Here is a 24,374-nt window from a genome sequence, read left to right on the forward strand (position 1 = left end):
AGTTCATCATCCTGTATTATTCTTATGATTATATAATACTCCTTTCCCAATTAAATTAACGTATCCAAATAAAAACTAATTTTGGTTCCTGTATATCAAAATATCCAAAATCTCCCTAAGGACCATTCTCTCCTAAGCAGTCCAAGAATCCATGAATGTGACTCAGGCCAAAGAGACCAATCCTACCTCAGTGGTAGACATTGTCAGTTGCTATACCAGCAATTCCCCTTCTCCTTCTAATAGAACCTTGATTTTATTGGTTGCTCTCCATGTAGCTATTTTCTTCAGGGAAGACAGGGCCCACCACCCTCCCCAGCAGGTGACTCTAGATTGACTGGAACCAGTCATAGTTGTTTTATCCCTCTTGGCAAACGTTTTGTTTGGCATAGCATGGGACCCAGTGAGACACAGGGAGAAGTCTGCTGAGGGACTTTGGGGGAAATGTTTTCCTTTCCTAAAAAGAGACCCAAGATAGAAAGATTTATTTTTTCCCTTCCTCTTAATATTGCTATGAAAGTATGTGATGTCTGGCGCTGCTGCAGTCATGAAGCAACCACGAGGTAATCTGTCATGAGGAGAATGGAAGAATAGAAAGGATAGAAAGGTCCTTGGCTTCTGTTGACTTTTTGAGCCACTGAATTAACCAACTCTAGAAGAGCCCTACCTTACAGAATTCTGATTATATGAGAAAAATCAATTAAGGAATGCATTCAGTTAAAAGTAATGGAAATCTCAATTTGTAGGGGCTTAAGGAAATAAATATTCTTTTTCCCTTTCAGCATGAGGTCCAGAGGTGGGCATGGGTTGGGGGGGGGGGTTGGAAGATGACTGCCATACAGCAAAGTAGAAGGGGCCTATATTAAAAGTATTTCACAATATAGAAATTTAAATATGGGCTTATAAGGTGAAAGTAAATATGAGGGAACATGAATTATCCAGAGCACAAAGTATGGTCTAAAATGAAGACTTAGGCTATAGCTAAGGTTGTGTTTACTTCAGTTTACTACTAAACAGCCCAAAAAAAGGAATGCAAAAAATAAACATGCCATCAGGGGAAAAGTGAGCCAACTTTGCTTCCTATTATGACCCGATTTCTCATAGAAGTGCACTCCAAGTTATTTATACGTCAGCAGCGTGAGGAACCCACCACTTCAGAGGAGGCCAGACTTGTGAGCTTCCTACCTCTTATGCTGTTAAGCTCAGGAAAAGCAGCCCGGAGATCAAGGATCTACTTGTTCTCAAAGAGAAAAAAAAGTTCTACCAAGAACAAAATCTTGCTTTAATTCTGTGACCATTCCATGGCTTACACAGGATTAGAACTATATGGATAGAAGCTAAAACTAGGGGTGTCTGGGTGGTTCAGTCATTAAGCAGCTCCCTTCAGCTCAAGTCATGATCCCAGGGTCCTGGGACCAAGCCCCGTATCAGACACAAAGAAACAGAAAGAAAACAAAAAAGTAGACGTAAAAACCCCAGGTCCTTAGAGCAAGAAGCCTCCTGAGTTGAGGAGGCGGAAAAACCCAAAGTCTGCAATGTGCTTAACTATGCAACACCGTATCAGAGAATAGCCCTCAAGGTAGAGAAGAGAAAGGTGGCACATGATGAAAATTTTAAATCTACTGAGCTTCGTTCGCCAACACTTTTCTTACAGTGAAATAAAAAGAAGCAATATGCAAGGAAGTCCGTCAAGCTCATAGCAGAGTTAATGAACCAGATGCTCCAGGGAGCTGAGCAGTGAGAGAAAAGGAACCTCCAAATGCCAGGTGCTGCCATAAAATCCACACATTCAAGGCCATTGGACGTGAGTCGCTGAGAGTTTTAGAACAGCTTAATGTGTATATAATAGGACTTGAGAGCAAGAGTACACACAGCTAGCTTCAAGTGGCAGCTAACGGTAATGGGACCATAAAAAAATAATGGGAGGGGTGCCTGGGTGGTTCAGTTGTTAAGCTTCTGCCTTCGGCTCAGGTCATGATCCTGGGGTTCTGGATGGAGACCCTCATTGGGCTCCCTGCTCAGCAGGAAGCCTGTTTCCCCCTCTCCCACTCCCTCTGCTTGGGTTCCTTCTCTCCCTGCATCTTTCTCAGTCAAACAAATAAAAATCTTAAAAAATATAATAATAATGGGAATTAATAACAGTCTGGCATCATTCCATGCAGGATAGCAGTTTTCAAAGCGTAATCTCTGGAACAGCAGCATCAACAGCACCTAGCAACCTAGCACCAAGTACTCGCCCTCCATGCCAAGACTACCTCATCTAAGCTTGGGCAGGGAGGCCAGCCATCAGCGAGTGTTCTAACACAAGGCCTCCAGGAGATTCTAATGCATGCCCAAGTTTGAGAATCACCAGCACCTGGACCAGAAGGCCAAGGCACCAGGAAGCGTGGTGAGGGGTCCAAGGGCACCAGCTCTGAAGTCACTCAGCCTCCAGATTTGCATCTCAAATCTTTATGTCTGGTGGTGTGAAACTGGGCAAGTACTGAAATCCTCTTAACCTATTTATAAGTGTACTTGTCTTAGAGGTTTATTGTAGGGATTACCAGCAATATGCATGAAACCTGCTCATTATACAATATTAGCTATCATTTCACCAGCGACATCATCATAGCACGACCTGAAGGCATGACTATGTTAATTTCTCTGGATAGGAAAGCACCAGGTACTCAACATTCAGTGTATTTTATAAAATAAAACAAGAAGGTAGGTACAATTACTAGCAAGATTTGCATATGAATGGTTGAATTAATAATAACTCTCCTAGGACTCAACATATTTAGCACTGTTTTAATGCTTTACATATATTAATTCATCTAATCCTCTTTAATTCTTACAGTAACTGTACAGAGTTTGGGGGCCCCTGGGCGGCTCAATTGGTTGAGCACCTGACTCTCTGGGTTTCAGCTCAGGTCATGATCTCAGGGTTGCGGAACTGTGCCCCAAGACAGGGCTCTGGGCTCAGCATGGAGTCTCGCCCTTTTTCCTCTCTCTCCCTCTCTGCCCCTCTTTGAACTTGGTGCAGGCAAGTGTGTGCTTTCTCTCTCTAAAAACAAACAAACAAACAAATAAACAAAACCAATAACTTTACAGAGTCTATTATTGCCCCTACTTTATGGAGGAGGAAAATGAGGCAAGAGAGGTTAAGTACAGTCCTGAAATTTACAAAGCTATAAAGTGGTAGAGTCAGGATTTAAACACAGCTAATCTGCCTCGGAGTCTATGTGCTTAGCCACTATGCTATAGTGCTTCTCAAAGTTAATGTTAAAGGCAGAAGTTTCAGTTATCCAGAAAATAGACTTATGTGGAATATTTCATTCTCTGAGGGATCAGAAAAAGAAAACACTCTATCCTTCTTTCTGCTCCCTGCTCTAGAAGCATCTCTTCCGGATGCATTCAATGCCCCAACTGATTCCACAGATAAACTGGTAGCCTGCAAAGTGGGGAGGCTGTTCCCTCTAAAATGGCAGAATCAGAGGCAGGAAGAGCTAGTGGGAAATGCACACAGTGGGAAAATTTATTGATTCCCCCAGCTTCTAATTTTCTCAGTGCAAGGGCATTCCAGGATAGCCCAAATAACTACTACCCTCAGGCAGCAACAGTATCTCTGCTGTGAGTCAGAAGCTCAGACAGTTGAATGCACTAAGAGGAAAGAAGAGAACAGAGCTCAAGGGGGAATAGGCTGCGTTCCTCCAAGATGCACTTTCCATGCCTACGCCAGCAGCCTAGGTGCCTGTGTCTGGAAGGAAGGAAGCAGCTTCCTTGACCTTGGCTGGAAGCTTTTACTGAGTATTTGCCAGGGCTTTCAAAACCTCAGTATTCCAAAAAAGGGAGATCAGTCGCCAAAGCTGCAACAGAAGGAGGCAGTCGTTTGGACAGAAAGCTGGAAGGCAGATCAATTTTACCCTTAACTCGTGCAATGTCTCTGGCTTTTGGATGTCTGCCAAATTCTTTAGGCTTCTTCAAGGTAACCAATCCAAACAATTCACTCACTGTTTCAATGCTCTGATTGCCAGTAGTTCCAACACATACTGTGTTGTGGTAAGAGAAAACATAAACAAAAACAGAAGTCTCCCTATCTCTTTCCCGATGGCAGAAAACAATCTAAAATGAAATCAAGAGAATGTGAGATCCTCCCATTATTTAGAATGAAATATCCACTGGATCAGGTTTTTGGCAGAATGGAAATTTTAATAAGCATGCTACTCCTTTTATTACCTCTCAAGGAAAGTGGCATCTCATTTCTCATACACACACACTCCCTCAACATCTTATCTCATCTGTTATGGAAACAGACATTGAAAAGGAAATACCCATGTTTCACCCTATGAGTTTTCCCACTACCTAATCTGTAAAGGCAAACCAGAAGCAACAAGGTATCATATAGGTCAGAGTAAAATGTTTCCTTTCACTATGACTGTTCATTATGCTAAGATGGAGAGTTTTTCTATTATAAGCACATTTTCCCTGGCTTTATATTCAATTTATCTGCAAAGAATTGCCCAAAGTGAAAGAATTCTGAGCCTTTACTGGATGTGTAATAATAATAACCTATTATTATTAACTTTTAGGTACGGGAGTAGTACTTTTTAAGTTCAGTGACTTTGATCTTGGGCAGGAACTAAGCTTCCTACATAAGGGAAAAGGAGGAATATGTAAGGTCTACAGAACCCATTGCCTCAGTGTCTTTTTTAAGAAAGGTATTCAGAAAACTATCAGCAGAAAAAGCTTTCTTAAATGTCATAGAGCAAAACAGGAATGCCCCTTATTTTCCATTTGATAGAATCCCTTTCAGAAACTCCCAAAACTCTTAACAAAGTACATTTCATGTCATTTTTACAGCTGTGTTCTGGGAATTGAAGAGATGAGGGAGTGATGGGCATTGTGGACTCTCTTCCACCCCTCAACACTCTGCTAAGGCAGTGTGGACAGGCTCAGACCAGAGATGCAAGGCTGAGTCCCAGTGGCAGAGCTGAGAGCAGGCAAGCAGACAACTAAGGAGTGGATGTGGGAGAAAAAGAAAAAGAAACAAAACTTCCTTTCCAAATATGTGGAGTAGAATTATACTTCACAATTTTTAAGAATGTTTTTAAAACTGGAAAACTAGTCTCCCCAACAGATAACTACTAATTACAAAAGGATAAAGAGTCAGCTTACAGTGGAGCCATGCGGGAATCTCTACCTTAACCAGGGAGTCAAAGTTAACATCCACAGTACTGGGGTGCCCTCATCTTGCATCTCCTGATAAGATGTGCAGAGAAGAACACAGCCTCACTTCTGCAATAATCCTGTGAAAACCACAAGGAGACTTCAGACATATCCAGACAGAAGGATACTGCAGAAAACAACTGGCCTGTACTCTTCAAAAATGTCAAGGTCATGAAGATCCATGAAATACAAAGACTGAAGAACTGGTCCAGATTACAGAAGACAGAAGGAACATGACCATTGAAGGTAACACTCTGGAGAGTAGACATTTCTGGGACCCCAATGTTCCAATATGGAAAGGTCCTAGAGACTAGAGACCAGTATCATCTTAATATCAAACTCTTGATTTTAATCATTGTGTTGTAGTTACGTAAAAGAATACACTTGCTTTAAGAAACCACACTCTGAATTACTTAGGAGAAAGGGGTATCATGTCAGTAAATTACTCTAAAATTATTGGAAAAAAGAAACAACATGGGCCAGAGGAGGGAGACACACCATAAGAGACTCTTAATCTCAGGAAAGAAGCTGAGAGTTGCCGGAAGGGAAGAGGATAAAAGGAATAAGGTGGCCGGGTGATGGGCCCTTGGGAGGTGGCCGGGTGATGGGCCCTTGGAAGGTGGCCGGGTGATGGGCCCTTGGAAGGGCACGTGCTACGGTGAGTGCTGTGACATGTGTAAGCCTGATGATTCACAGACGTGTACCCCTGAAACAAATAATACACTGTATGTTAATAAAAAAAAAAGAATACAAAAATAGAATAAAATCTTTTTAAAGAAAAAAAAACAATAGAGAAGGATAAAGCAAATATGGTAAAAAATATCTTTGTTATATTTTAACAGCTTTCTACAAATCTCCAACATCAAAGTTACATTTAAAATTTATAAGATAAAACATGAAGATACGCTTCCACAGTCTAAGGGGAAAGGAAAACAACAATAACAGAAAAAAAAAACAGCTTAATCCACTCACAGGGAAGCTCTTTGAGGGAATACTGTAGTTTCTAGACTTGCTTCCTTGTCCTGCTGTCCCTTCTTTTCTCTCACAAATGCTTAAACCTTCATTGTCAACTTCCATTTCTACTTAAGAAAACTCCCATTTTCTTGCAACCAGTGTAATACACTGGACTCAGTAGCTTACTTCCCAAATACTGAATAACTCAGTCCAGAATGACATAAACAGGGAGGGTTGGAGATGGATGAATTGTTGGGCTTCGAGGACCCCCCCAGTAGGGCGTCCTTCCACTGGTTTGAGGCAACAACATGCCTCGTCATTCTTCCTGCTCATTTACAAATTCAAAACTGTATCAGATTTGCACATCTCTCTCTTTCTCTCTCTCTCACACATCCACCCTAAGAACAAAGAGTGATTTTCTGAGACAACACAGAACAGGTTCATGCTGAAGAAGAGAGCGCGCCCTCTTAAATTAAGTAAGCTTCGCACAGTCCCTCTTTCAGCAAGAAAATGGCACTTGTCATTATTGAAGTGCATTCCGACTACTGCTCTTATGTTCGTCCTCCAGTTTCCCAAACACAGATCGGGGCCTGTGGATGAGGAACAAAAATCCATTGCTTCAAACAACAGTCATCTGTCCTTGCTTGCCGAATTATGGCTACCAAAAGGCCCAGGAGAAACTCTGGACTTACAGCTTTTCCATAACTTAAGTCTAGATAAATATTCTAGATAGTGAGTTCTCATGGGGGTCAGTAGGAGAGCATATCAGCATCTAATCACAAGAATGCAGGGGATTTGTAGGGGCAGAGGCTGAAGGAGTGAGCATTTGGAACTACCTGTCTCCACCCTACCGCTGGGATCTTTGCTCCGTGTTTTCTCTTCTAAGACTCCATCCCTAATCTTTATTTATTTATTTATTTATTTATTTGACAGATAGAAATCACAAGTAGGTAGAGAGGCAGGCAGAGAGAGAGGAGGAAGCAGGCTCCCTGCTGAACAGAGAGCCCGATGTGGGGCTCGATCCCAGAAGCCTGAGATCATGACCTGAGCCGAAGGCAGAGGCTTAACCCACTGAGCCACCCAGGTTCCCCTCCATCCCTAATCTTTTTTTTTTTTTTTTTTTTTTTAAGATTTTATTTATTTATTTGACAGTGAGAGATCACAGTAGGCAGAGAGGCAGGCAGAGAGAGGGGAAGGGAAGCAGGCCTCTGCCGAGCAGAGAGCCCGATGCGGGACTCGATCCCAGGACCCTGAGATCCCGACCTGAGCCGAAGGCAGCGGCTTAACCCACTGAGCCACCTAATCTTAATGTGTACTCTCATTCTCCTTTTAGGACATGTCTCCATTTCTCCCTTTGCTTCCATTCTAATTGCACCACTCTCATTCAAGTTTCCTAGACTGTAAACAGGCCTTAAAACTAAAAGAAACCAATCAGGGGTGCCTGATTGGCTCAGTTGTTTAAGCAAATGCCTTTGGCTCAGGTCATGATCTCAGGGTCCTGGGATGGAGTCCCATGCTCCTCGCTCAGCGGGGAGCCTGCTTCTAACCTCTCCTCTCCACTTGTACTCTCTCGCTATCTCTGCCTCTCTCTCTCTCAAATAAATAAATAAAATCTTAAAAATAAATAAATAAAAGGAACCAATTAGAAAAATCCTTGAAAGAGAAATAAAACCCAATCCAATATGATTAAAAATGATATACATTAATTCTATCAGGAAAAAATATGAAAATAATTTAAAGTAGAACAATACAGGAATAGATTAGCTGAAACCAATCAAATGGACCAAATGTAAACTCCATATATGAAGAGAAGGATGAAGTTAACAGACGACTTGAATCTGGAGGACTGAGGCTCACTGACAGCCAAAGATGCTAAGATGAATTTTAAGGGCATCTGTAGTTCCAGAGCTCAGATTCCAGAGGATATCTCTGGTTAATATTCAGCTTCAGCTAATTTAAAATGTAATCTACAGAAGTGCTTATAATGTTAGCCCCAAAACTATTTGGATGACATAATTGTTTCCAAGAGAATTAGTAGCTTTAAACTTGGAGAACTGTGTGTGTGTGTGTGTGTTTACATATATGCTTAAATAAATCAAACCTATGTCAAGTAAGTCAAACCTATTTCTTAGTAAAGTTTAGAAATAATCGAGAAAATGTGACCCGTTACAAAACATGTCATGCTTGTGATTCCAAATTAAATTGATGGCGCTAGAAATCTGATTTGTAGCAAAGATTTTATGCTGAAATCCACCAGTTTTAGAAAATTTAAGAAAACCCAAGAGTTATTTTTATAGGTTACATTTATCCTATTAAAATAGTTACTTAAATAGGGGAAAGGCTCTCACAAGTGACTTTCTTTAGAAAGAAAATAAAATTCAATTTCATTAAGTGTAGTTTAAAATGTGTAAGGGAGCTTTAGTTATGAATGGAATCAAACATTAATCAACCACATCCCTAAAATTCCAAAAATGTGCCAGATTTTTAAATAGAATAAAATGATCAAATTAAATTTTAAGCTCAAGGAAGGACTATATTTTTAACATATATATTTGGTACATTAAGTATTGATTCAAAAAAAATAAAGTTTTTAAATTTTTTTTAAATTAAAAAAAATAAACATAGTCTTTTCAGGATCCAAAGCCATCATCAAGAACCCAGAAAACTCCTATTGATGAGAGGACCACCATAGCTTCCTAACATGGTATGGGTCCTTCCCCTCAAAGTACAGTCTGCATACAGCTAACAGACTGAAGTTCCCAAAATGACACTAGGTAATATGTCTCTTCAGAAACCTCTAATTCTTTGATCTTTCCCTTTTCTGTTTAAACACAGAAAAAAACTGAAACAGAAGATCTACATTTCTACTCTACGCATTGCTTTGTCTCTTTTTCACCTCTACGATTCTATTTGTTTTTAACCAGGAAGTCACTGTAATAACTAAGTTATTACCTCATTAAATTAATTTCCCTCTCTTCTACTATACTCAATTCAATATTATTTTCAATTATCATTCAGTAAATTTTCTGTTAAGTCCCAACAATTAAAAACCTGTTTCATCAAGACTGTTTGTTTCTAAAATGAAGCAAGTTCTTTTCCTTCTTTCTTATAAGTACTTAAAAACAATTTGAACAAAACATAGTTTCATTACGATGTCCATCAAGAACTGCAGGATTTTAATAATGCAACCTTGAGAATGATTTCTGAGATTTAATCGTAAGTGTGGCAGAGAATGTTAGTTGCCTACCCTCAACTCCATTCTCTCCTTCCTCATTGGTAACAGAATGCCAAGTTTTTTCCAGGTGCGTTGCCAACTGAATAAAAAACTAAATTTCAGCCTCCTGTTCAGTCGTGGCCATGTGACTAAGTTCTAGCCAATAAGACATGAGCATAACTTTCATGTAAGATTTCAGTAACGGATGCTTAAAGCACGCTCGGGTCCCTTTGTATCCTTATTCTATTCCTCATTTTTCAATGTGGATGTTATGGCTGGCACAACAGAAGCCACCCAGGACCCTGAGATGACCTTGAGGATGGAAACCACTTGTTAGCATGGCAGAACAGAAAGGGAAGATGCCAGATATCTGATGATAGTAGACAGCCTATCATCAGACTTCTTTCATGTGCCAAGAAATGAACTTCAATCTTGGGGTGCCTGGGTGGGTCTGGGGGTTAAAGCCTCTGCCTTCAGCTCAGGTCATGATCCCAGAGTCCTGGGATTGAGCACCACATCAGACTCTCTGCTTAGCAGGGAGGTGGCTTCTCTCTCTCTCTCTCTCTCTCTCTCTGCCTGCCTCTCTGCCTTCTTGCGATATCTGTCTGTTAAATAAATAAATAAACTCTTAAAAAAAATAAAAAAAGATGTAAACTTCAGCCTTGTATAAACCACTGCTATTTTGGGGTTTTCTATTATGTGCAATTAAGCCTTTTTCTAAACGACATATAGAGGTACATTTTTTAACATATTAATAAATACTAATGAGCATTCTAAATACTAATGAGCATTCTTGCAACAAGTCTCTTGAAATCAATAAGTAGCATTAAAAGATAAATGAAACACTTCCATTAATTAAATAAATGCTCAAATATAACATTCACATAGCATCTTTCAAAGAAAGTAGCAAAGGCAATCTCCCTTCTTCAAATGTCAGAAATTGATTCAATAAGAAATGGACTCGACATCTAAAAAGTTCAAATATAGCTGTTCTCTATGTCTATAACTATACAGAGAAGATTATCTATTTTTTTTCAGGTAAACATGTCCTTTACTCTCTATAGTTCCATAAGTATTACTAAAAATGTCTCATGTTATATTCAAGTTTTTCTTAAAAAAAAAAAATCACCTTTTCCTCTGCTAATTGAGCAGATCTTTGGCATCTCCAAAATTGGTATCTCTGCTTCTAATTCATGTCCTACATTCTGTTATCACAACAATCTTTTCGAAACACCAGTCTATTGTGTCCCCAAGTCTGTGCTGCCTCCCCTTCACTTTATGCATGCGTTCCATCACCTTTGCGGGTTTGCACAGTGCCCCCTCATTTGGTTCCTGTACTTATTCAAATTTATTTCTCAGTATTACCCAAACTATAAGTTTCCCTTTGCCTCCTGCACTCACATTGTAAATCAAGAACCAGGGGCGTTAGAGAGGAGTAGGGAATTTGGGTAAATTGGAAGGGGAGGTGAACCATGAGAGACTATGGACTCTGAAAAACAATCTGAGGGGTTTGAAGTGGCGGGGGGGTGGGAGGTTGGGGTACCAGGTGTTGGGTATTATAGAGGGCACGGCTTGCATGGAGCACTGGGTGTGGTGAAAAAATAATGAATAATGTTTTTCTGAAAATAAATAAATTAAAAACAAAACAAAAACAAACAAACAAACAAACAAACAAAAAGAACCAGTGAGAAGCCAAGAGGAGCCAGAGATAGGAGCAAGATTAAGCCAGTGGGCATTGGGACCCTGCTGATCTTGACTGTCATGGTAGATACATGGGCGTATACATTTGTCACACTCACCACCTTGTACATTTAAATGGCTGCATTTGATTTTATATAAGTGAATTTTCTGTAAAGTTGATGGGGAGAAAATTTAAGTAGGAGTCAGTAATCTTGCCAACTGAAAACCACGGGGCTACGCAGGCAGCAGATTGAAGCAGCCTCAGTTAGAGGGTACCTGGCTTCTGAGAGCAGGAGAGCCAGAGGGAGACAAAACAGCATGGTTACTGGAGGAGGAAAGAGGTTCCAATGTAGCAGACTGAGGTCAGTTTTCAGAGTAAAACCAAACGGGGGAAAAAAAGAAAAGACATGACAGTACAGGCAGGGAAGGGGAGCCCACATTCGAAGTCTGGCATACACAAGCCCACCTATACAAAAGGTCTGAGCATCTGCTCTCCTACTCACCCCTAGTTCACTGTGCTCCTACCTCCAGTGTCTCCAGCCCCACAAACCTTGAATCTACAGAGAGCTTACCTTCTTCGTATCTTTTCTTCATAGTGTTCCCCCATTTTTTCTTCAGGGGATTACTAAACTGTAATCCTGGATTGGCTCGCTTTCTCCGTTTAGTGGATTTCCTCAGAGTTCAATGTTGGCAAGAAATTAGAGTAATAAATAATTTCTCTTTCCAGCAGATGTTGTTTCTGGTTTTTCGGATCAGAGGAAAAAAAAAAAACCTACTGTGATTTTCCAATAAATCTGCTAAACACTGCAATGAATTATGAATTTGCACAGAGGCTATATCATCCAAGAGGGCAAAATGCAAGTGGCAAATATTTCATATTTGAAAGTTATGGCTTATTTCAATTCATCAGGAAACTATATTTTTAGGCTTGGCATTCTTTCTCAATTAAAATTCATGGAATTACAAAATTATATTGGTAATGATAATTATTCATCTCATTTACTGTTATACTCAAATTTTAATGAAAATTCTCAGATTTTCATCTCTTTCAATACATTTTTCCACAGTACTGCCATCCTTCCTTCCTGAAACAGCATCTAACTAACATGGCAAGAAAAAAAAGTGAGATTTCCTTGGATGTTTCTTTTTGTTTCCAATACTGGCTTTCTGGGGCAACACCAAAGAAATGAATTATAATAAAATTTCTTTTCTTCACTGGCTATCTTTTCCATATAACAAACATTATACTTTCTTCAAGATAAAAGCCATAGCATCCAGTAGAAACACAATTTTTGTACATCTTTAGATCTATGACAAAAACACATATAAACAAATTTATGTGAAAGCCCAGAAATAAATTTGTAGTATAATCACAATATGCAGGTGTAGACTATCTTTCCTTAGAGTGTTCTATATAGTTCTGATTTTATATTTACTTACATCATTATTTGATCAATGTCATGCATTCTGGAAGGGCCTGGAACCTATCTGTTTTAACTCAATCTCCAATACCCAGCTCAGGGTCTAGAACCTGGTGGGCACTCAATAAATTTTATTGCATGCAAGCAGAAAAGGTATCTCCAGTTATATAGAACAACCATACCAAGGGACAAGAGGAAACTTTTGGAAGTGATAGATACATGTTCATTATCTTAAATGTGGTGATGACTTCATAGGGGATACCTATGTCCAAACTTCTCAAATTTAAATTTAAGCAAATGAAGTTTATTGTATGTCAATTATAACTCAATAAAGCTGCTTTTTAAAATCTCAAAATCCATGACAATACCATGATAAATGTACTACTTATAAAGTTCACAGGGTATATTACAACAATATTTTACAGATGATCAGTACTACTAAAATGTTGTTTGTTAATTTTGGTGGGGGGGGGATTGTACTTCTGATTAGGTACTAATTTACAATTCCTGGCTATGATAGGAAAGAATCGTTTAAAGTAAAAATCTTATCATTTAATTAGTCTCTTATGAGTTTGAACTAAGAGGTATGAATTTTAGATCTCAACCCTAAGACTGTTTTCCCTTAACTGTTCATTTACTTTCTGAGTAAAATATTCAGTAACTTTTTCCCTAAAAGATTGTCTGTGAACTGAATGCTATTTTAAATAGACTAGACGGTAGTTTTTAAATTTTCTATTAAAAGTCCTTTCATATGGGGTGCCTGGGTGTCTCAGTGGGTTAAGCCTCTGCCTTCTCAGGTCGTGATCTCAGGGTCCTGGGATAGAGCCTCACATCGGGCTCTCTGCTCAGCAAGAAGCCTGCTCCCCACCCACCCCCCACCTGCCTCTCTGCCTACTTGTGATCTCTGTCAAATAAATAAATAAAATATTAAAAAAAATTTTTTTAAAGTCCTTTCATATAATACAAATCCACATTTTAAAATTCTAGTTTCATTTAAACAAGAGTAGAGTATTTTCAATTACTGTGAAGAAAATATCATTATACTTTTTTGTTGGAGATTCCAAGTATATGAAGATGATAATAATGTTTAAAAACATTATAATTTTGAATTAAAACCTTGCTAAGGTGTTGGAACAAAAAATGATGATACAGCCATGAGAAATGAATCATAGGCATGAGAGAAAGTATTGATTTTATCATTGAGTAAGAGTAAGTGCCTGAATTATTCAATGACAACAGATTTAGAGCTTTTAGTTGAAGTTGGTTTGTTTTTAAAATTTCATCACTTAATTTTGACAAAAGCCAATATGGTATTCACAAGATTTTTCTGATCTCAAGTACTTCATGACAAATACGCTCTAAATTATTTCATGTAAATAATTCTGACAAAGTAATATATTCAAGTATACATGTTGATAAAGGACATACTTTGTTATCATTTCAAATAGAATGCTACCTATTCTGCTACTGATGTCCACTGTCCAATCTTAGGGAACCAGATCATTCGCAGTACACACAATTTTCAATTCATTCATTCATTCTACAAATATGTATTGATACTGTGCCATACGACAGACACTAATTGGAGTTGAGACAAATGTAGCAAGACCTATTTCTCATAAACATGTAAACAAGCAAATAAGAAAACTTCAGATAGAGGTAAGTGCTAGGAGAAGGATGGAATAAGACAAGGTGTTGGGGGCCAGCACTCCGGGAAACAGGGCAATCTAAGTTGGGGTTGTGTATGGGATAATCCGAGCCCAGTGACCAAATGAGGGGGCAGAAGATGAATCTGAGAGGAAGGCAAGGAGAAAAATCATGAAGAGTATGAGTTTCATTCCCAGTGCTATAGGAAGCCACTGAAGAGTCTTGAAAAATAATATAAACCAATTTGTGTTTGAAAATAATAACTATGGCACCTAGAATTTGAATGGGTGAAAAAATGAAAGCAGACAGATCCGTGAGGAGGTTATTATAGGTGAGAGATCATGGTATACAAGAGTGGCAAAGATGAAGGGAAGTGGATAGAATTAAGATATACTTTGGAAACAGAGCCTTAAGAATTTTCTGGTTTATTGGAGGGACGTGCATGTAAGGGATAGTGACAGAAAGAGAGCAATTAAAATGGGAAGACTTGGGAAATATGCCTTACAAATCTAATAATATAATATTTAACCCTACCCTATCTGCTGAATCAGTGTAATACCAACTATGCACCAAAAGTAATAAGCATCTTTTGTTACAATAACCAGGTAGCTCTGCAATTTGATAGAATGTTATGTCATATTTTAACCTCAATTTTCAACTAAAATTGTAATTATCGATAATTTAACATTAATGTATGTATCCAGTTATTTTGTGCATCTGCAGAAGAATTTAGAGTATAGTGGCCAGCACTATTCAGCATCTGTAATTTATGGGAGTGTGGAAATAGGTTTTCCACACCTCAGTCCTAACTGGATGCCGGGTTCTCAGGCATGAGAACACCTTCAGGCCAAAAGTTCACAAAGCATTTTTGGCTGTAATATAAATCAGCAAATCAGCATTCCTCTCTCACCTATATGACTATGAATTCCTCCCAAAGGAGACCAAAGTCTTAATCCTTGGTGGCCCCAAACAACAACCAACTCAGGCAACATCAGGTAAGTGAAAACCCACCAAGGTAGGAATATCCTCTAACATCTCTTTTTGAATTTCTGGACTTGGTAATTTTTTGGCTAACAATGGCAAAGACATATTTTTAACATCTTTATTTAGCTCTAATTGACATAGCATATAAGTTACCCATTCAAAGCGTACAGATTTCCACAGAGAAGCTTTGTCATACTCAAACTGATCTCTCGGTTCCTCCCAAGGATAGAGGTTTTTTTATCATTGTTTCCCTTAAACATTCACTAAACAATCACTGTTGAGTATTTACTATATGCTAAGCATTCCTACCTGAAATAATGTCTCAGTTTCATTTCTACAGCCTTAACCCTGACTTTAAGACCCAGTTCAATCATGTTGATCACCTCAGCTCTTGGACTCTCTCCTTTTCTCAATGTCGGTGGGCTACTGGACATTAAGTATCAGCCTTTGTTACATTACATTGCTAGTTACATTTGTTACATTGCTCTCACATGTGATTTAGGTGTCTTTGTCACCTAGCACTCTGGCTTGGCACCTCACACATTTTATGCATTTAATGTATATCTTGTGGAGGTTGATAAAACCTGGTCCTTGGAGAAGATGTCCTTGAATAACCCTCTTCCTTCTAAATCTACCAGTAGTGTAGTCATAGGACCTGAAAGCTTTGAAATGATCTTGCTGACATCTGAATTGTACTACAGATTCTGTGACAAGGTCATGGTGCTGGAACCAGAGTCCCATGCCAGGGACTGGCACACTGCACATTGCTCACCAACGGAAGATGAAATTATCTGAGATGGCTTTGAAATCAAGCTGATGTAGATTAGTGCAATATTCGTGTCAATCAGGTTTCTGACCTCATAAAAATGTGTGTGATTTCTAGCAATCAGGAATGAGTGGTTTTTTTCAGAAATGAGTTTGTTGGGATACTCTTACCATTATAGATATAGTAATAAAATAATCTGGGAGTCAACACACAGCAAGTTACAGTCTATATCATGCAGTGATCGTCTCTGTATGAAAGGCAGTTGTCATTTCCTGTACAAGTGGCCTATGTTGTCATTTTCACTGATGGGTTGGTAATGGGACACACAAACACAGAGAAACATATAAACTGGATTGCTGTCTGGAAAACAGAGGTAATCTCTGGAACTCCCTTCAGTTAATTATTATTTGTAAATAAGCAGAACTGAGCTTCATTTGAGGGCTTGTTAGGAATTACAAAGGTGACTGTTGATAAATCGAATACTGGCATGCTACTCTGCCCTCGTTTTGAATAAAAACTGGCACGGGCTGTGCATAAAATTACACCTAAAATGTTAGTCATAAAAGCTCAGCATTACTCTAGTTTCTGTTCACTAACTTTTAAAGCTGTTTTTCTGTTGTTGTTGTTGTTATTGTTTACTGTCTCCATGTTGTACTTACCCTTTTAATTTTGTTCCAGTCTCATATTTATCAAGTTAGAGGATGCCTGCTTTATACAGGAGGTCCTGGGCCTGGAAGAAATAAAAATGGCCAGTGACAATTGTCCTAAGAAGACTGCATGCTCATTTCTTGTTTTGTTTTGTTTGTTTGTTTTTTATAAGAACATAACGTGCAAATCATGACCATCACTAGAACACAGTTATCTTGAGCCCGGCTCTACCCTTGCTGATGTTCCACGAATCCTGGAAATATTTCTTTGTTCTAATCCCAGCCTCTGACTCAGAGCCAAGTGGAGTGGGCTCTTCATAAATATGCATTGATCGCCTGGTGAGAGTATTCCTGTAAGGCAGGACCCTGATTAGCAAATGTTACCTGCAGGAGGCAAAGGAAATACCACAAATGGAGATAAGATGCTACTAGTAGATTTCACTTTTTCTTGAGGTTTGGGAATAATCACTTATCTCTGTGGTCAAACCTCCTCAGATCTCTCCCTGCAGGATCTGAAAGCAGCTCACGTGAAAGGCCTCCATGTAAGGTCTCTCTTCCGCTGGGAGCTGGACCAAGAGCACAAGATGAGGGAAGAAGCAATTTGCTTCTAACTTAATTTATTCCTTCTTACCATTTCAGCAGCTCACCAGAATCTACATAAAACCTCACAACCTAACTCGATGATAAGATCAGCAAATGTATATATACCTCTACCATAGTGGTCTCCATACTTGTTAGCATAGACCTCGGTATAAAAAATAAGAGGTAATGAAGTTGTGACTATCTCTAGGATACGAAGGAAATTAAAATCTAGTCTATATTTATGGATTTTTATATTAGGACATTTCCTAATATATTTCAGGTAAAACCACTGAACCCAACTTCCTGCAGGTTTGAGTAAAAGCAAAAACCCGAAACAAACCAAACCAAAAGTGATTTTTGAACCACCTGGCCCAACAGTTGAATTTATTGCAATTCCCGAGCTTTGTCGGGCTACAGAGCACGCACTGGCGGGACGCACCGGCCCACTCGCGGGGGTTCTAGACGCACCCGGGCACCAGCGGCAGGAGGAGCACTAGCTCCGGGGTGAGCCCGGCCTCAGAGCCTGTTGCTCGTGGGCCGGACGAGGGAGCAAGTGCAGCTCAGGCGGCGGGGGCTGGTGGCCGCCCGGAGAGGCTAGAATTCCACCCAGGCGGCAAACTCGCGCTTCCCTTCCGTTGCCGGGGTTGTAACTTAACCCTTGGCGTCGCAATCCCTCTCGCCCCTCGCCGTCCGACTCAGACCCAACACGGCTTTCCAGACCGCGGGCAACTCCATTGTTATCACAAGCCAGAGGGTAGCGGGAGGGGACAAGGGGAGATGCACGCGCCGAAGCACCCCTTCCCCTCTGGTCAAGATTTAGGAGGGTCAGAGTGGTGTTGAGGAAGGACAGGCCGAGCCGCAGCCGCGAGGCGGAGCAAGGGCGCCCAGCCGGGAAGAGGAGGCTGGGAGCTGCCCACCCTGCCCCCTCAGGAATGGTACGGCCCGGAGCGGGGCGGGGAGGAGGAGGTTCTCCCGGGTTTCTCCCCGCCCCTCTCCCGACTCCGCCGCCGCGCTGCCGCGGGAGCGAGTAAGCGCGCGCCCCGGCGACCCCTCCCCCGGCGCCGGCACCCCAGCTCCTCCCCTCGTCGAGCCGCCCCCTCCGCGGCTGCTGGGAAGCTCGCCTAGCTCTGCGGTCGCCGCAACCTTCGTAGCCTCTTCCTCCTGCCCCGGCGCGCGGGGGCCGTCCAGCGGCTGCGCTGCCCTGGGTGGGCGACGGGGCCCGCGCGGCGGCTGAGCACTCGGCGCGGCGCAGCCTGGTCTCCAGCCTGCGCGGCGCCGTGACAGGTGCAGAGTCCCGGCTGAGGCTCCACCTGCAGCGGTCGCCGCGATGCCCACCATGCGGAGGACAGTGTCGGAAATCCGCTCCCGCGCGGAGGGTGAGTGGCCGCCGCAGCGCGGGGCTGTGCGCGCAGCGCGCACGGGGGTGGCCCGGGGCCAGCTTGGGGTCCGGCCGTGTGTGTATTAAGGAAAAGATGTGCCGTCCCACCCCTTCCCCTAGGTAAGTCTGGCGGTCGCTCCTGGTCCTCGGCGGACCCTTCTCTCTGCGTCGCCTCCAGTGCACTGGCAGACCCCTTTCCTGCTCTAGATCCCCGGAATTGATGTCCTCGACCGGAGCCCCGAGGCTTGCTTTACACCGCAGCGTGACCATTCGGTTCCTGTCACCGAGCGCTCTCGTCCTGCCCACCGCCCTTCCCACTGGCGCACAAGCCTCCGGGTCTCTGCTCGGCTCCTTCACCCTAGTGAACAGATCCCCAGCCCGCCTCCCCCGCCTCCCCCGCCTCCAGCACCCACCTCTTTGCAGCCCCCACGCCAGGGCTCCCGGAGGAGCGGAGTATCTTTCCCAGATGCAGGAGCCTTTGATCCACAGCCCCTTGCCTCTTAGAGCGTGAGAAGCCTTAATTGGGGCTGGTTGCTCGGCGGGTTCTGTGCATTACAGTCTCTGCAATTCTCCCTGCAGTGGAGTCTCACCCAGCTTCCATCGGAGATTTCGGTTTTGTTTCTGGTTTTTTTTTTTTTTTTTTTTTTTTTCCTTTTACCTGAGATCCTCACTTTGGCCAGCTGAGCTGACTTTTTAGCAAGGTAGAAGCTGTCTCCTTTGCTCCACCCAGGGCCAGCTGTTGAATGGCTACACCTGTCAGCGCTGAGCAACAGATGTCCGAGGGTATAGTAAGTAAGCTTTGGGGGGGGGGGGGCGAGGCACCCTCTTCGGCTTCTCTGAGGAGCCCTCAACATTCTTGCTGGCAAGTGATGGTCACTCGGAAATTATTTCTTGATGTTGCTTATGGCAAAGCCAAGAGTGTATATATCTAGATATTTGTTTTCTTGTTTTGCTGTCCCACAAACCAGCACTTGAATCCTGCAGAGTGGAATAACATGTTTTCGAGAAAGAGCCTATCTTGCCATCATCCCTGGTCTGCAGCCTACCCCTACCCCATCCTTTAATGTGAGGCAGGTGGGAAAGTGGTTTTAGTAAAAAGATACAGCAGTTCGGAGAATAGAACTCCTGGGCTTGTGACAGGCCATTTTATTGTTTTTCCTCCTTAGAGTCTTGATGTAAAAATACGGAGGGCAGTGAGTTCTAATATCTATGGTTTACTGATTACAGCGACTAAATGAAACTGTTGTGAGTAGGTGTCTCCAGAAGTCACAACTGACCTGTGGCCTACACAGGAATTTAGTACATATTTCTTCTTTGTACTGTAATGAAAAAAGTATATAAGACGTTACAGTTTCAGGTAAAAGGTGAATAAATGATAGTGTTATTTTTGAAATGTACACAGTAAACAACTCATTCTTTTTTGTTTTGTAACTCTGAGTGAAATGGATAGACTATTCCTAATCACTACTTGAGTAAGCCATACGGGTGATGAAAATATAGTAGTAATAATTGGGATTGTTTTTTCACAGAGCAGTCATGGATGAATCCTATATTGTGAGAAATGAGGAAGAGAGAAAACACCAGAAAACAATGCAAAACCTGTGACATGGGAGAGGACTTTTTTAGTATTAAAAGGCTACAGTATTGTGTTTGATTGTCCCGTGTATTTTTCAAAACATTTTCCTGAAAGCCTGCCTTATGGAATCTTACCACACCCCGGCAGGTAAGGGAAGGTGGTCTCATCTAATAGTTGAAGGAACTGTGGCCCAGGTGGGTGAGGTACTTGTCCAAGGTCAAGTAGCTAGTTCAGTGACACGTTTTGGATGTAGTGCTCTGGGAAAATAAGGACTGTTTGTATTTAATCTTTGTATTCTCTGTGCATCCAGCACAGTGTCAGGGCCATAGTAGAGCTTGGTGAATGACCCTTGCCTCCCATATTGGTTGGTTTCAGTTTATTATGTGCTCAGTATTTTGCTCAGGACTACGGTGAAGACAACATAAATAATGACATTGTGAGCTGCAGATGTGGCTCACTGCCCACCCTGCCCACACTTTTCTTTCTTAAGGAATATTCTCCTTGGATGGCTCCTACTGCCTGCAGGGCCTTGTTCTGAACTGCAACCCCTTTGGCTCGGCTGATGAGGGAGTAGGATGGGCTCGACTCAGGGGCAGACACTCCATAGTGGCACAGACACTTATAACCCTGTGGTTTGGCTCAAAAAGCTTCTCTGTGGCGATCCTCTGTCTTGTGCAAAGAGTTAAGCTTAGAGTGGGAGGGGAAAATTGAAGCAGAAAGGGGCATAGGTGAATAGGGTAGTAGAGAAGAGAGGAGCCGGCTCTAATGGGTCACGTGATTGCTGACAGGCGGAAACAGGAACTATGGTGAAGAGAGAAAAATAGGGGAGAGAATGCACTGGATGGAGAGAATGGTGCAGAGACACAGATACTGAGAAGAGGTAGCCTGACCTTGGAAACCCCTCCACCCTGAGTTTGCTAGTCCCTGTTCCCAAGTACTGTCAGAATAAGCTCTTTTTTCCCTTGAAGTGACTTGAATAGGTTTCTGTTCCCTGCAGCCAAATTGGCCAGATGTGTGGCAGTCCTGTGTGCAAGTTATTTACATCCAAATGGGGTCTAAAGAACTTACATGAAATAAGGAATAAATAATCTAGGAGAGGATATTTTTAATAGAACATTGTGTTTGCTATGGGTGACATAGTTCCCATTGGAGGTCAGGACTTAGAGCATGAGGCCTGCTCAGGAACACTTCACTGAGAAATAATTTGGGATAAGTGCTTCCCAAACTTTAAGGTGCACAGGACTTATCTGGGGATCTTGTTAGGTATAGATTCTAAATCAATAGGTCTGGGGCTCAGATAATGCTAGATGGCTCTGGTCTTCAGGTGTGAGTAGCACACAATATCCAAAGGATATTGTCTTTTTTTTTCTTCTTCTTCTTCTTCTTCTTCTTCTTCTTCTTTTTTTTTTTTTTTTCAGTACTTGGGAGGGTACTGAAGGTAGAGAGTAACCAATTGAAAAAAATAGTGAATGTTAAACATGGCTTATTTGAGAGATGTTAAGGAAATTGGCCAGGAGCAGAGGGAAACTTGGAAGGAATAGAATATAAATTTGGATAGGTAGATTCCTGCTAGATTATAGGCCATTTCAAATGCCAAGATGAGTCATTTGGATATAGAATCAAGTATTTGAAGATCTTAGAGTTTCTAATCCATTTCTCATTCAAGCATGATGCCAGTGCATAGTATATAACAGGCCCAGTTAGGAGCCAAATCATCATAGGGGAATGACACCCACAAAGAAGTATCTTAGAAAGATACATTCTGGAAGCATGTTGGATGTTTTGGACAGAATGGCACCGTAGATAGACTCTGTTATTAAGGGAAAAAAAAAAAAAAGAAAGGAAAAGAAAAAGTCTAGTAAAGACAAAGGGCAGGAGTAGTTTTGGAGTGGAGCAGTGAAGATGGGAAGGGAGGAATCACAGATTATTTCTAAGTAAAACATAAACTCAGGTGAGCAGTATCCCTTGAGCTCCTATAAGTACTATTCCTAGTACTTGGGATGCATCAGTGAATAGAATAGAAAAAGCCCAGCTCTGGAGGTCCTTACATTTTAGTGAGGCAAGAGACCAAACACAATACATTAACAAATACAGGATTTATTATGTAGTAAGTACTATGGGAACAAGAAGGTAGTGTGTTAAGGTTGGTGGATGGATTCCAACTTTAAATAGATTGGTTAGGTTGGCCTTCACTGAAAAAAGACGTGGAGGAAATGAAAGAGTTAGCCTTGTGAGGATCTAGGGAAAGAGTGTTTCAGGCAGAGGAAACAGTCACAGCAGTGATCCCCAAGGCAAGAGAGTTAGGAGGGTTAAAGGAAGAGTGTAGGGGAGAATAGTAGGAAAGGAGGTTACAAAGGTCATACCATAGGACATAGCAATATAGGACAGGAGACAAATGGATAAAATGAAAGGAGGTTCTCAAGGAGTAATTTTAAATTTTAATGTTTGTAAGATCTCAGGTATCTCATTAAAACTGTAATTTCCTGAGTTACTCATAAAGATTTTCTTCATTTAGGACTAGGAATCTACATTCTTAATGAACTCAGGATGTTCTGGTATAGATGAAACACATTTTGAGGAACTCTGCTTTAGTCTTAAAACTGATTGGGAAAAATCTATTAAAATATAAGGAAATTGAGAAGGAGGGTCAATACAATAAGAAGTAGGAATTGTGGGATATCCAAAAGGACGTGTTTTGATGATACTTAAACTTGGAGGTTCGATGTGGGCAAAATCAAAGGGCCATCTTTAGTTCAGAAGTAATAGTTGAAACCCTGATAGTAGATATATTTTCCAGAAAGCAAAACAGGATAAAGCAGAAAGCTAAGAATTCTGAATTTCTTCATTTTTACCCTGGCTGAACCAAATGGATCTCTCAGTACAACATTAGGAGTGCTAAAAAGAGGGACTGGAATTACAGTGGATTACACACAGGTTTTTCACCCTAGTATGGAGGTAGGCAGTATAGGTCAGCAATCATTCATGCTCAGTTCATGAAGTCAGAAGGGACATTGTCTCTGTGCCTTTGCTTCAGCATCTTCCATGAAGTCATAAGATGGTTGCTGGACTTCCAGTCATCATGGAAAAGCTCCAGATAGGGAAAGATAACACACACACACACACACACACAAAAACAAAACCAAAAACAAACCTAGAAAGATGAAAGACCAAAGGATTTTCCTGGAAGTACCACACAAAGACTCATCCTAATTTTACTTTGGCTTCCATCTGCAAGGGAAGCTGGGAAATGGAATTTTCTAGCTGGGCACATTACTCATTGTTTTATTAGGGAAAAAGAAAGAATGGCTGTTGGATGGGCAGCTAACAGACACAATCGCCATCAGGTGTTCAGACTGTTAAAGGCTCTTGCTTGCAATAAAGGAATGTTCTAGAACTTATAATCTACAAAATAGTAAGCATTAAATTGTTCAAAACTAAGGAAATGTACACATACATGTCCCAAAGTTTACATTTTCTTCTGCTGAATATTATAATGCTGAAATGTAAGACCTTCATTTGATTGTGTAAAATATGTGCTAAATAATAAATTTAGTTGTTTCAGGTATTGCTTTTCTAAACCAGTCTGTATAAATGACAACTTTAAAATGTTTGTAATTTTACAGAGTGTTATATTTTATTTACTTACAAGATAACAAAAGGAACATTCAGGTAGTTTCTGTAAGAACTGTTAAAGGGAAATTGCGGGGAGGTAGTTTCATTTGTCCAGGTAAAAGATGACTAAGATTATTTGTTCCTTTAACAAGCATGTTTTATTCACCGGCTGTGTGCCAGCTAATTTTGGTGACGGGACAGAAAGGTGTGAATGAAGGAGATCCCCAAGGAAATCTGGAGATGATGGGTTAAGGATTTAAAACTGACATGGCATTGTGAGAGAGAGGGTTTATGAACATAGTGATACGTTGTGTAGTTAATATTTGAGAATCCCCAATACATGTCATTTCACTTAGTGTAATTCTGGAGATAAGAAGTGTGGCAGAGGGGCGCCTGGGTGGCTCAGTGGGTTAAGCCGCTGCCTTCGGCTCAGGTCATGATCTCAGGGTCCTGGGATCGAGCCCCGCATCGGGCTCTCTGCTCGGCAGGGAGCCTGCTTCCTCTCTCTCTCTGCCTGCCTCTCTGCCTGCTTGTCATCTCTCTCTCTGTCAAATAAATAAATAAATAAATCTTTAAAAAAAAAAAAAGAAGTGTGGCAGAACCAAACTGTTTTAGGATTTTCTAATCTATAGACTATCATTCACGTTTTCACTGTATTATTTCAAAACCAGTGAGAATTGAATCATGAGCCTACTTTACAACCACAGAAGT

The 24,374-nt window shown here is 41.2% G+C and overlaps 1 protein-coding gene and 1 long non-coding RNA gene across 5 annotated transcripts in view; one reads left to right on the forward strand and one right to left on the reverse strand.

The window, feature by feature from the left end:
- Positions 1-19,018, reverse strand: part of LOC122889138 — a 29,060-nt gene extending 10,042 nt beyond the window's left edge. Inside the window, exons 1-3 of the long non-coding RNA XR_006380818.1 lie at positions 18,889-19,018; positions 16,528-16,598; positions 11,623-11,789 (exon numbers count right to left, since the gene is read on the reverse strand). This is a non-coding gene — a long non-coding RNA (uncharacterized LOC122889138). The remainder of the gene's footprint in view (positions 1-11,622; positions 11,790-16,527; positions 16,599-18,888) is intronic.
- Positions 18,340-24,374, forward strand: part of ATP8A1 (ATPase phospholipid transporting 8A1) — a 231,171-nt gene continuing 225,136 nt past the window's right edge. For 2 of the 4 annotated variants that reach the window (XM_044224040.1, XM_044224041.1), the window contains exon 1: positions 18,340-18,473. In XM_044224040.1, the coding sequence (XP_044079975.1) occupies positions 18,425-18,473 (49 nt within the window). In that variant the 5' untranslated portion in view covers positions 18,340-18,424. Of the gene's footprint in view, positions 18,474-19,144; positions 19,259-24,374 lie in introns of those variants that run through there. The other 2 variants (XM_044224043.1, XM_044224042.1) reach the window with 2 other exon arrangements.

The sequence above is a fragment of the Neovison vison genome, chromosome 11 (assembly GCF_020171115.1).
Source record: "Neovison vison isolate M4711 chromosome 11, ASM_NN_V1, whole genome shotgun sequence".
Lineage (NCBI taxonomy): Eukaryota > Metazoa > Chordata > Mammalia > Carnivora > Mustelidae > Neogale > Neogale vison.